Source organism: Saccopteryx leptura, chromosome 2 (assembly GCF_036850995.1).
Source record: "Saccopteryx leptura isolate mSacLep1 chromosome 2, mSacLep1_pri_phased_curated, whole genome shotgun sequence".
Lineage (NCBI taxonomy): Eukaryota > Metazoa > Chordata > Mammalia > Chiroptera > Emballonuridae > Saccopteryx > Saccopteryx leptura.
The window spans coordinates 383,023,052-383,035,762 of record NC_089504.1 but is presented as its reverse complement, the minus strand read 5'-3'; the positions used below and the strand labels follow the sequence as shown (position 1 = coordinate 383,035,762).

The 12,711-nt window shown below is 48.2% G+C and overlaps 1 protein-coding gene across 2 annotated transcripts in view; it reads right to left on the bottom strand.

Annotated features, from left to right (window-relative positions):
• CABIN1 (calcineurin binding protein 1) overlaps positions 1-12,711 on the bottom strand; it is a 155,902-nt gene that overhangs the window by 135,424 nt on the left and 7,767 nt on the right. For both annotated transcript variants that reach the window (XM_066365493.1, XM_066365494.1), the window contains exons 3-8: positions 12,493-12,585; positions 12,114-12,227; positions 8,445-8,579; positions 7,235-7,415; positions 3,245-3,374; positions 1,732-1,881 (exon numbers count right to left, since the gene is read on the bottom strand). In XM_066365493.1, the coding sequence (XP_066221590.1) occupies positions 1,732-1,881; positions 3,245-3,374; positions 7,235-7,415; positions 8,445-8,579; positions 12,114-12,227; positions 12,493-12,585 (803 nt within the window). The remainder of the gene's footprint in view (positions 1-1,731; positions 1,882-3,244; positions 3,375-7,234; positions 7,416-8,444; positions 8,580-12,113; positions 12,228-12,492; positions 12,586-12,711) is intronic.

Below are 12,711 nucleotides of genomic sequence, written 5' to 3'. Positions count from 1 at the left end.
GAAATAAGGGGAAGATTACCTGACCAGAATCCAAGAGCATCCCAAAGAACAGTCCTCTCTCCCTAACCATCTCAGCACCTGTGTGGGAAGATATTCCTAGGAAACTCAACATGCAGGAACAAGCAGAAGTAATAATATGGATCAGAGCCAGCCCTTTCTGTGTACTAAGTGCCGTCTCTGTGCTAGCCACCACTAGGTGTTCTATTTAATTATCACCACAACCCTGTAAGAAAGGGATGTGGCCCTCCCCCATTTTCAGGGAGTGGCATGTAACATCTTTAGGGTCACCCAGCTAGGGGTGCCGGGATTGGACCCAGGTCTGTCTGATCCAGGACAGGAGCTATGGACCACTAGGTGACAAAGCCTCTGAGTATTGGCGGGGGGGGGGGGGGGGGGGGGGGTAGGAACGTTGCTGTCGAAGCATGCTAAATTTAAAGATTCAAGATTCGATGTCAGAATTTTAAATACAGAAACTGCACACTAGGCCTTGGCTGGTGGCTCAGTGGATACAGCATCAGTTCAGCGAATGGACGTCCTGGGTTCGATCCTGGTCAGGACACATAGGCAAAGTGATCATCTGTTTCTCCCCTCCCCCCCCCCTCTTCCCCTCCTGTAGCCAGTGGCTCAATTAGTTCAAGCATGGCCCTGGGCTCGGTTGGTCCAAGAGTCAGCCTCAGGAGATAAAAACAGCTGGGTACTCGAGCACTGGCCAACAGAGTGGCCAGGTGGATCCTGGTTGGGGTGCATGCAAGAGTCTGCCTCACTATCTTCCCTCCTCTTACCAAAAGATAAATAAAGAAACTGCACACTAGATCTCACTATGGGGCTAAATTACCCCAATTCTATTGGGCGGCCAATACCAGCTTGTCCTACCCAGGCTGGGGGTGGGGTTCATACACTCTGTCACTCACAAGGGCCCTGGAGGACAAGCATGGGCTTGAGAGCCAGCAAACCCAGACCTACAATCAACTCTAGGCTCTCCATTCACAATTTAACTGTTCTGATTTCCTCCTGTCAAGTGTTTGACAAATGTGAGTTTCCTCTTCCCACCTTGGGGAGGCAACTGAGAGGGGGCTTACAGGAATGTGGCAGATGGCTGGGGTCAAGAACAGCAACAGCAAAGAAGGACAAAGACTGGGCCCACTTGGGAAAGGCCTGGCTGTTTCTTAGTGGTCAAAAAGTAGGCCAACTCCTCAGACATCAGTCAATGTGCACCCAGCTCCTACCCACACCACCAGCCTAGCATCAGTTTCACACTCTTTTCTTTTTTCTTTTTTTCTTTTTTTTAATTTTATTTCTGAAGCTGGAAACGGGGAGAGACAGTCAGACAGACTCCCGCATGCGCCCGACCGGGATCCACCCGGCACGCCCACCAGGGGCGACGCTCTGCCCACCAGGGGGCGATGCTCTGCCCCTCCGGGGCGTCACTCTGCCTCGACCAGAGCCACTCTAGCGCCTGGGGCAGAGGCCAAGAAGCCATCCCTAGCACCCGGGCCATCTTTGCTCCAATGGAGCCTTGGCTGCGGGAGGGGAAGAGAGAGACAGAGGGGGGGGGGGGAGTGGAGAAGCAAATGGGCACTTCTCCTATGTGCCCTGGCCGGGAATCGAACCCGGGTCCCCCACACACCAAGCTGACGCTCTACCGCTGAGCCAACCAGCCAGGGCCAGTTTCACACTCTTATACATGACCCACCTGCCAACCCAGCATCTCCAGAGACCCAGACAACCTACGTGAAAAAGGGGATGGGCTGCACCAGCTTCAGGTCCGGCTCCTTCTCCCGCACAGTCAGGGCCTGCCTCTTCTTCCGCAGCCCCAGGGCCTCATCTATGATGGCCTGCGTCTCAGCTGCACTCACTGATACATCATGGATTGACATGTCACTAATAGCATAGTGTGTAAGACAGAGAAATTACAATGTTACAAATCAGAGCCAAGCTGAAATTTTACAGACAGGGATGCAGTTAAATTAATACCCTTTAATTTACATTAATTCTTCCAACAAATAAAATACCACTTGAGTCTGGCCTTGGAAGGGCAGTAATTAGCATTCTTAATATCCACATACTCTAGAAATGACTAATACCCTTTGTTCCTTTTGCAATTCAATATTGAGCAAAGTGTTTTCGTATGTATTAACAGTATCAGAGTAATGTCAGAAAAGCCACAGGAAAAGAAAGTCTTGCTCTCTATTTATAGAAAACTTTTAAAGAATTTACCTAGACCATCCTGCCCATCACAACAAAACATCATCAGACCAGCCAAGCTCAGCAAAGTCTATGGTGTTTCTAAACTACAGAAGGGTGGGGCTCTGAGGCCTCAGATCCCCTTCGATAGGCCCATCTCTGCCAGAGGTGGCCCAATAGTACCTGCACTCCTGCCCAGTGTCCTGATGCCTCCCATCAGAGTTCCACCACAGAGCCACTTGCTCCAAAGATCAGTCCCCTCAGGACAGATGTGAACAAGAGACATAACATGGGACATACTGAGATAAATACTCCCACACACACACACACCAGCTGAGTTCCAGGAGCCAAGGAAACACCAGAGGGTGAAGGAGTTGTTTCAGCTGGAGCGCTAGGGAAGGAAGGCAGCCAGGGCTCGGAAAGTTGCTGAGAGGTGGCCTGAGAACTGGCACATGAAGGAGGTGCAATGGCATGACACATGGAAAGGTGGAAACATGGCATTCCAGGTAAGGGCGAAGTGGGGGCCAGGTACCAGGGCAAGACAGAGCACAATGGGGTGGACCTGAGACAGTTCTCCTCATGGGAGAGGAAGAAGCAGAACTGCACAGTGCTCCTGGACAGTGCTATGGGTACATTGTCCTGGAGGCAAGGCAGGGATGGCACAGAATCAGAAGTGTGTGTGGGACAATGAACTTGGGCAGTACTGGGAGGAAAACCCTGAAAAGGGGAAGAGCAAATGTGGAGGAAACATGGTGGACATCAGGCTGCTGCAAGCAGCCAGAGAAGAGCTGACAATCACCAAAAGCCGACAGGGCAGTGGGGAAAGAGGGCAGCAGCCAGTCAAGGCGGCAGCACTGAGATTAGGCACACGGCTGAGTAATACATAAGGCAGGTCAAAGCCATTTCACCAGATGATGATGAAGGGGATGAAGTGCAGGGGCTCATCCTCCGGGAGGTCAGGACGTGAGAGAACCAAGTATATACACTTCCTGATATTCACCAGCTACTTGGGAAGGAAGCAAGAGGGTGCAGACCCAGGCAGGAAAGAGGCAGGACCTACCATTTAAGGAACATTCGGAGGGAGTCTTTCCGGAGACAAGGCTGCTCCTCAAATATCTTCTCCTTGAGAACCAGCCCTTTGCTGTACCGGCAATCCTTCTCCAAAGCTTTGCAGATGAAGTACAGACATGCTGCAGGGGAAGAAACAGTTGACTTCTGAGTGTGCGTTCTGAAGCTCTAACCTTGCCAGTTAATAGCCAGAAAATACTCCTGCTCTAGAATCAAAGAAATGCTCAGTAAACAATAACAAGATCCCAGTTTAACTGATTCAATCAGGAAAGATTTCTGAAAATAATATTACCCACAGCAGAGAGGGCAATCCAACCACTATAGGGCAGGGCAGACTGTACGATCTTTCTGAAGAACCACCAGCCTTACACATAATTGACCCAGCAATCCTACTTCTAGGAATTGCTGTAGAAAAACTTACAGGCCCACAATGATTAGCTATTGGCTAAATGCAAAACGGCCTTCAACATCAGGAAATCACTCAGTGCCCCACCATGGAAGCCTGGTTAAGGAAGGTTTCCCCAATCCATACACTGAGTTGCTGAGAAGCAACTGCACAGATGGGTTGATGGGTATACTTACTGATCAAAAGGAAGGCCAGGCCCTGGCCGGTTGGCTCAGCGGTAGAGCGTCGGCCTAGCGTGCGGAGGACCCGGGTTCGATTCCCGGCCAGGGCACACAGGAGAAGCGCCCATTTGCTTCTCCACCCCTCCGCCGCGCTTTCCCTCTCTGTCTCTCTCTTCCCCTCCCGCAGCCAAGGCTCCATTGGAGCAAAGATGGCCCGGGCGCTGGGGATGGCTCTGTGGCCTCTGCCCCAGGCGCTAGAGTGGCTCTGGTCGCAACATGGCGACACCCAGGATGGGCAGAGCATCGCCCCCTGGTGGGCAGAGCATCGCCCCTGGTGGGCGTGCCGGGTGGATCCCGGTCGGGCGCATGCGGGAGTCTGTCTGACTGTCTCTCCCTGTTTCTAGCTTCAGAAAAATGAAAAAAAAAAAAAAAAAAAAAGAAGAAAAAAAAAAAAAGGAAGGCCATAAGATAGCTTGGGGAAGAGTCAGGGGATCAGTCACAGTGCAACTCCATTTGTACACAAAGACATGGCTTCTCCGGGAACACAGTAGGACTAGGGGATGGCCTTTAGTGACTTCCAGAGAGAAAACCAGGGAGGCACTGGGCATCTGAATGATGCCAGTTCCCAGAAAGCATTTTAGCTGCAATAAAGCTAACCAAATGAGCTGCAGAGGGAAGGCCTAAGAAGCCTCAAGGCAACAAGAGGTGGTCAGTAGGCATTAACCCCAAGCACCCCTGCCTGCTCACCTCAAATGTATAAATGCCACTGGGAGTCAATTAAACATGCTGCTTTCCCTTTGGGGCTTAGATGAGTGTCAAATCTACCAGGGCTCTCACAGATATATGCATCAGGTCAGTCTCTTAAACCTATTTTTCCCACAGGACCTAAGTTGACCAAGCAAAACTTCTAAAATGAGACGGCGTGCAAAGAACTAAACCAAGTTGCCAGGGACAAAAGGCTGACTACTAATGACTCCAGCTGCAGGAGGAGCACCCAGAGGAGATTAAAGGGCTCTGGAAGAAGAAACTGCTAGAGTCAAAACAATGTTCCACAGGGAATAACATAATTCTGCTGGTAGGAGTGAAAACTTGAGCAACGAACAGAACAAGTACCTATGTCCACCGAAGGAAGTATACAAGAACGTTCACAGCAGCATTATGCAAAAACCCAAATCTGGATATAACCCAAATGTCCAAGCACAGACACTCAAACTGTGAATGCACATAATAGGCTACATATACAGCAATAATAAAAAAGCCTAGTGAACACCACACCCTACCTAGGGGCGCTCTCAGACAGGACAACCACCGCCTAGGGAGCCAGGTTGAGAAGAGTACCTGTTGCCATCTGATGCCCCCTAGAGGAAGTTCAACAATAAGCAGAGCTCATCTCTGGTGAAAAGGGAGAAATCAGGTCACCTCAGTGGCTAGTAATGACTGGAAACAGACCCAAAGCAGCCTGCCTTCTAGGGCTCCGCATATGTTTTACACCTTGACGTATTCATATATACAGTGTGTCCCTAAAGTCATGGTGCACTTTTGACCAGTCACAGGAAAGCAACAAAAGACAATAGAAGTGTGAAATCTGCACCAAATAAAAGGAAAACTCTCCCAGTTTCATACCTATTCAGTGCAGTTCGATGTGGGCTCACGCACAGATTTTTTAGGGCTCCTTCGGTAGCTATCCCGTATATCCTCTACAGACTTGTCACTGACTGATGGCCTATCAGAACGGGGTTTCTCCACCAAACTGCCAGTTTCCTTCAACTGCTTATCCCACCGAGTAATGTTATTCCTATGTGGTGGCACTTCGTTATAAATGCGCCAATATTCACATTGTACTTTGGTCACAGATTCAAATTTAGCAAGCCACAGAACACACTGAACTTTCCTCTGTACCGTCCACATCTCGACTGGCATGGCCGTGGGCTGCTCCGCTGTATACACGGTGTTATGTCATCATCTGCACATGCACATATGCTGCCACATCATCCTACAGAAACTGGAAGGATTTTCCTTTTATTTGGTGCAGATTTCACATTTCTATCGTCTTTTGTTGCTTTCCTGTGACCTGTCAAAAGTGCACCATGACTGTATAAACTGATGGACCTCAGGTGTGCACTTCACTGTGTATATGTTTTATCTCAAAAAGATTTATAAAGTGGTTGCAGAGAACAAGAACTGAAGGTGGGAACAGGTGAGCAGGCCCATGCTTCTCAACAAACTCCATCCTAGTGCTATTTGACATTTCCTTAAAAAGGAAAAGGAAAACTCTGTAAGGCAGCTTTCCAGGCATAAATGTTGGAAGTGATAACAAACGCTGGTCAGCATGTCTGTCATCAAAAACATAATTGGGCTCTGCTGGGACCAGCCTGCAGCAAACGTGGTCAGCCCTGCTCAGAGTGCTCCTGGGCTCAGAGCACTCCTGGAAACCCACCCTCTACTCTGGCCTCAGAGCATTCACAGAGAAGGCTGACCTCCATGGAAGGACCAAAACCCCCAAGGCCAGAACACTTGATCTGTACCTATCTCTGGACCAGCCCGTTTAACAGGCAGAGGTGTTCACTGCAGAGCAGAAGGCAAGGCCAAGAGCAGAGGGCAAGGACGAGACCAGGAAACTGAACCATCTGGAAGGCAGACTGGGGCTCTAATAGCAATCTTCCCAGTAGCACTGCTACTTTGCAAAGGAACAGGCAGCTTCAAGAGGTAGTGAGCTCCCTGGCACCAGAAAAAATCAAGCTGCAGTTGTTAAGCCATCAGTCAGCAAGTTAAAGATATAGGTTCTGGCCCTGGCCAGTTGGCTCACTGGTAGATCATCAGACCAGTGTGCAGATGTCGCGGGTTCAATTCCTAGTCAGGGCACACAGGAGAGGCGACCATCTGCTTCTCCACCCCCTCTATCCTCTTTCTCTCTCTCTTACCCTCCCACAGCCACGACTCCATTGGTTCAAGCGAGTTGGCCTCAGGCACTGAGGATGGCTCTGTGGCCTTTGCCTCAGGCTCTGAAAAAATGACTCAGTTATTGAGCAACGGCACCAGATGGGCAGAGCATCACCCTGTAGTGGGCTTGCTGGGTGGATCGTGGATGGGGAGCATGTGAGAATCTGTCTCTCTGCCTTCCCTCCTCTCACTTAAAAAAAAAAGATACAGGTCCTAGCACAATGCTGGGATGAAATGAGATAACCAAAGGGAAAACCTCTCATGCTACTTACTATTATAACATACTCAATAAATCTCAGTTGAGTAAGAAAGACAAGCAGAATAAAGAAGGGATATAAAAACATCTCCATTCTTCCTGACAGTCAGACAAAAAGACCTTCAGTGTTAACCTTGGTTTCTAGCTTACCCAAGCCACCATCCCTCCTCTGTCCCAAAAATACAAGCACATGGAAGAAAGCATCAAAGCCTTACTCACTTGTATAATCGCTGAGGGTATATAGGACAGTGATGAGGTTGTCCAAGCAGGGCCAATGGTCAGGATTGCACCGCAGCCCTTCCTCAAAAGCATGGCGAGCCAACGGAACCCGGATGAGCCTCAGGGCCACGTGTCCGATTTTATACCAAAGGTTGACATCCGTGGAGTCCAGCATGACCGCCTGGAAGCAGCAGAGGACACACACACACTCAGTCAGCTCTCTCACTGAGCCTGCCTATGATGACAGGAGGGACACAACACTGTCCCAGTCACTCAAACTATCCAGGAAAGTGGCAAATAAAAGTTACAAGAACCAATTTACCTCATTCAGAACATTTTCTTGATATATTTTGTCAATCTAAACATCTGTGTTTCTCAAGTATCAGACAGAAGTGAAAATGAAAGAAGTAGAATTAAAATAAGATACAAGAGTCCTGAGGAATTCTAAAAAGATTGAATTCTGGAGGTAGACTCGGTTCACATTTCTGCCGCTGCTTGGACCAGCAGCACGATCCTGAGCCTCAGTATCCTCATCACTAAAATGGGGATAAAGACAACTTCCTTGCAAGATAATGAGAGGGTCAGCAGGTGCATAAAAAGTAGGTAGCTCGGGGTCTGGCACTTCAGAGGTGCCTACAGAGATGGTGACAGTATTATAGAAATAATGGCATTACTATTATGAATAGGTACAGGATGTCAGGTGCCAGGCTCTGTTCTTTGCACTAGCACACATACCAATTCATTTAATTTTCACAATTATTTTTTTAAAGATTTTATTTATTGATTTTTTGAAAGAGAGAAACAAGAGGAGCAGGAAGCATCAGCTAACAGTAGTTGCTTCTGATATATGCCTTAATCAGGCAAGCCCAGGGTTTCAAATCGGCAACTTTAGCATTCTAGGTTGACATCTTATCCACTGTGCCACCACATGTCAGGCACCAACATCTTTTGTTATTATTCCCATTATACTGATGTTGACTATTCACCTATAGTACAAGTGCCCTAAGTGGCACAGAAAGAATGCACACATAGGCCCCTGCTCTCCAGGCCTCTCTGAACTCACTGTTAACACTCACAGACCAGAGCCTTGGGGACTACAGCTTGATGATGTACCACTACAAATTCTTTCCAGCCAATAAGACCTCAACCTCACTCCTTCCACCAAGACCTTTCAAAAATACCAGGGAACTGAGCACTGCCAAAGCTGTACCTCCAAGTAGAACTCCATGGCTGTCTCCAGGTCCTCTCGCTGGGCTGCCAGCTGGGCCAGGTTCTTATATGTAGAATATTTCAGCATCAGCCCAGGGTGTTTCAACCCTTCTTTCTCATCACCAGATGAAACTGCCTGTGAAAAAACAAACAGAAAGCCCTGGCCGGTTGGCTCAGCGGTAGAGCGTCGGCCTAGCGTGCGGAGGACCCGGGTTCGGTTCCCAGCCAGGGCACACAGGAGAAGCGCCTATTTGCTTCTCCACCCCTCCGCCGCGCTTTCCTCTCTGTCTCTCTCTTCCCCTCCCGCAGCCAAGGCTCCATTGGAGCAAAGATGGCCCGGGCGCTGGGGATGGCTCTGTGGCCTCTGCCTCAGGCGCTAGAGTAGCTCTGGTCGCAATATGGCGATGCCCAGGATGGGCAGAGCATCGCCCCCCTGGTGGGCAGAGCGTCGCCCCATGGTGGGCGTGCCGGGTGGATCCCGGTCGGGCGCATGCGGGAGTCTGTCTGACTGTCTCTCCCTGTTTCCAGCTTCAGAAAAATGAAAAGAAAAAAAAAAACAAAAACAGAAGAGCAGACGTGACATTAGGTACTGAACCTCAGCAGAGAGTCAGCAGGACACCTGGCTCCCAGGCTGGCCTCTGGCTGCAGGCCATTGGGCCACTCTGGTGACATCCTCCATTGGAAGATAAAAGCGTTGCACCACAGTTCTTAGAGGACCCCTCAAGCTTGGAGCACACAGACAAGAAAAGTCAGACAACCGTGAGGCAGTTTGCAGGTAGTCTGGGCACCAAAAACACAGAGAGAACCCTCCCATCACTCCCGCTATGCCCGAGGGTGACATGGCATCAAGTAAGCCAGACAGTGGTCCCCCACATCAGGTTTGAAGATGGGGAACAGAGTGTGAGGAGACTGCCTGGGGACAGCAGGCAGGGCCTGGAACTTTACGCAGGCAGCAAGTGCCCAGGCAGCCAACATCCCTACACATCCTACATCCTTCAGTAGGAAGGGCACTGGAACAGGAGTTAGGAGGCTGAGTCCTAGACCTTCTAACTTGCCACTTGACCATGGACAAGTTGATTTAACTACAAAGTTAGTGTCCCAAGGAGCTCTGTAATATAAGGACAATAACTCCTTCCCTAAATATCAAAAGTGAAAGTGAGCCCAAAGAGTATAAAGATTGTTTGTTTTTTTTCATTAATTAAAACTTTAATATAACGTTATTAAAAGCAGCAATTCAAAATCATAACTTTTACAAGGTGCACAGGATTATAAGGTCAGTCGGCAGTAATGCAGCTATTACTGGAACAAAGGCAATGCTGGGCTGCAGTCAGGGCGGCTTGGCCAGGCCTTATGCTGGGAAGTCATCCTGACCCTCCTCCCCCCTCAAAGAGTATAAAGATTGTTAACGTGCTTTTTAAAAAAAGTTATGATAACCCTGACTGAAGAGGCTCAGTTGGGTAGTGTCATCCTGAAATGCAAAAGTTGCCAGTTCGATCCCCAGTCAGTGCACATACAGGAACAGATCAATATTTCTGTCTCTCTCTCCTTTCCTCTCCCTCTAAAATCAATAAATAAAAAAAATTTTTTAAAGCTATGATAACTCTTAGAAAACATCATTTCTAAGAAACCACTGATTAGAAAAACCATTGTTCTAACCACAGGACACAGAGTAAAATAATTCTAATACAGAAAATATTTTGCATGTTAGAAATTATGGTACTTTTTGTGACTGGCACAAAGAAGTAATTTCCGCCTGACCAGGCAGTGGCGTATTAGATAGAGCGTCGAACTGGGATGCAGAAGGACCCAGGTTCGAGACCCCGAGGTCACCAGCTTGAGTGCGGGCTCATCTGGTTTGAGCAAGACTCACCAGCTTGAGCCCAAGGTCTCTGGCTCAAGCAAGGGGTCACTCGGTCTGCTGTAGCCCCAGTGGTCAAGGCACATAAGAGAAATCAATCAATGAACAACTAAGGAACCGCAACGAAGAATTGATGTTTCTCATCTCTCTCCCTTCCTATCTGTCCCTCTCTCTGTCTCTGCCAAAAAAAAAGAGATGGACACAGCTACAACTACGAGACTGACACACAGCCAGTGCCCTTCAGCCAAAGGCCCGATGTCTGGCCTCTGTCAAGTGCTGGGCCAGCACCCAGAATCAGCTATGTTCTTAGACTGCCAGCTCAGTACTGTGCTCTACCCGCTCATGTTTCCAAGGCCCACTCACTGTGGCCTGACAGGGAAGACACACTCCTAAAACGTGCCCGGCACCTGGCCCATAGCTGGTGCTCAGTAAAAGTGGAATAAAAATCATTTTCCCTCTCTGGGCCCTCACTCATTTCCTACTAATAGGGGAGGGGTGGGTCACAATTCCTACAGCCCTAATTCCAAGACAGTAAACTAGTTCCAAAGAATCTTGACAAGCTATGCTTGAGACACTAGTGTCTGTCTTCCTGGGACTATAGGAGACTCTACCCAACTGAAGGACTAGGTGGTCCCCAAAATGCCTATGGATGGAGTCTGTCTGCTTCCTTACTACACATCATTTCTGTGTTTGGTGTTTGAGTACTTGAAAACAAAAACCTTTCCTCTTTTTTTTAATTGATTTTAATTTGTTGTGTTTACCTAGTTACAAGTGTACCCCCGAATACATTTCCCTCCCTCCCCCTTGTTCTTCTTGATAACCCCCTTTCCCCCTCCCCCTACTGCCCTCCCCCTTTCCTCCATAATTTACTATCCCACCCTCTATCTCTCTGTGTCATGTGTCATGTTTATAGACTTTTACCAATGTCTTTCCCTTCTTTGATCCCCCCTTCTCTTCCCCTTTCCCTCTGGCCTCTTTGACCCTTTTTCTGCCTCTCTTCTATTCCTCAGTTCTCATTGTTCAATGGATTCCTCATATGAGTGAAGTCATATGATATTTTTCTTTCTCTGTCTGGCTTATTTCACTTAGAAGAGACTCCAGGTAAAAACCTTTCCTCTTAATGAAATAAACATCATCATCCTAAATCAATTTAAGATTGAGAACAATTCTCAAACCTCCTGATAACATTTCCATGACCCAGCTAACTCATTCAAGCTAACTCACCTCACCACCAGCATGGTCCCCGTGCCAGATCCAGGTCCTGCCCTGCCTGCCCCTCTATATCATGTCCATGTCTTCAGTGTGACTCTGCTCACTCAGCCTGCACCTGTATTGGTCTCCCAACCCCTCTAACTACATTTTTCAAAAGCCCCATTGCACACCTACACAGATTCCCTGAGCTCATGGCTATCAAAACAATGGCATTTTGCCCAAATCTACCACCCACAGGTAGCACACAGGAATCAGAAAACCATGAACTATAATCCTAGCTCTAAAGTTTTAGTTGTTGAGTAGCTCTGAGCCATCAACACCTCACAAGCCTGTTTCCAAAACTACAAAATGGGGATAATAGCCACCACCTACTTGGCAGAGTAGTTGTGAAGATGAAGTAACAGTGACAGCTGACACTTCCAGAGCTCTTACTACACACCAAGAACCATTCTCCAGGCTTCATTGGATTCACTCAACCCTCACAGCAACCCAATGAGGGACACACTCTACACATGGGGAAGCTTAAGGGCAGACAGGGGAAATAACACGTCCAAGGTCACCTGGCTCCAGGGCCTACCTCAGGGCCTGCTGGTGCCTCACCTCTCGCAACAGGCGTGCCTCCAGCAGCTCATGATAGGCCTTGGCAGACTCCTCAAACTGGTCATGTTTTTGCAGATCCAGGGCCTTGTGGTACAAGGCAAAAGCCTCTGCTTCCTGCAAACAAAGACGGGGTAAGTTTTCATGCAGTAAAAGCTTTGCCTTTTTTAAGTGAAAAATGTATGTAATGGGGGCTGTAGTCAGGGCCCTGTTAACTGTCAGCTGTACCCTTTGTAGTGGAAACAATCCTAATACTCCAACCTACCATGATCTCATCCTTTAAATTCCATTAAAAATATAACTGAATGCATTTAAAATGAGATGCCACTTATAGAAATGAGAAGCAAGGTCTACCTGCAGATGAAAACCATGGATTATATACCTGGGCCTCCTTCGTCTGGGTTTTGTGACTTTTAAAGCTTCCTTCATGATCATCCTCAACCGTGGAGCTGGCATTTAAAGCTGCAATTCGAATCTAGAAACAGAGGTTTGAGGAAAGAAAAGATTTGCTTTTAGATGAGATGTCACTTGTCTCTTCAACAACACACAATTAATACAACTCTGCTCCATAGTCTATTCTGCCTTGAACAACTATGGCCTT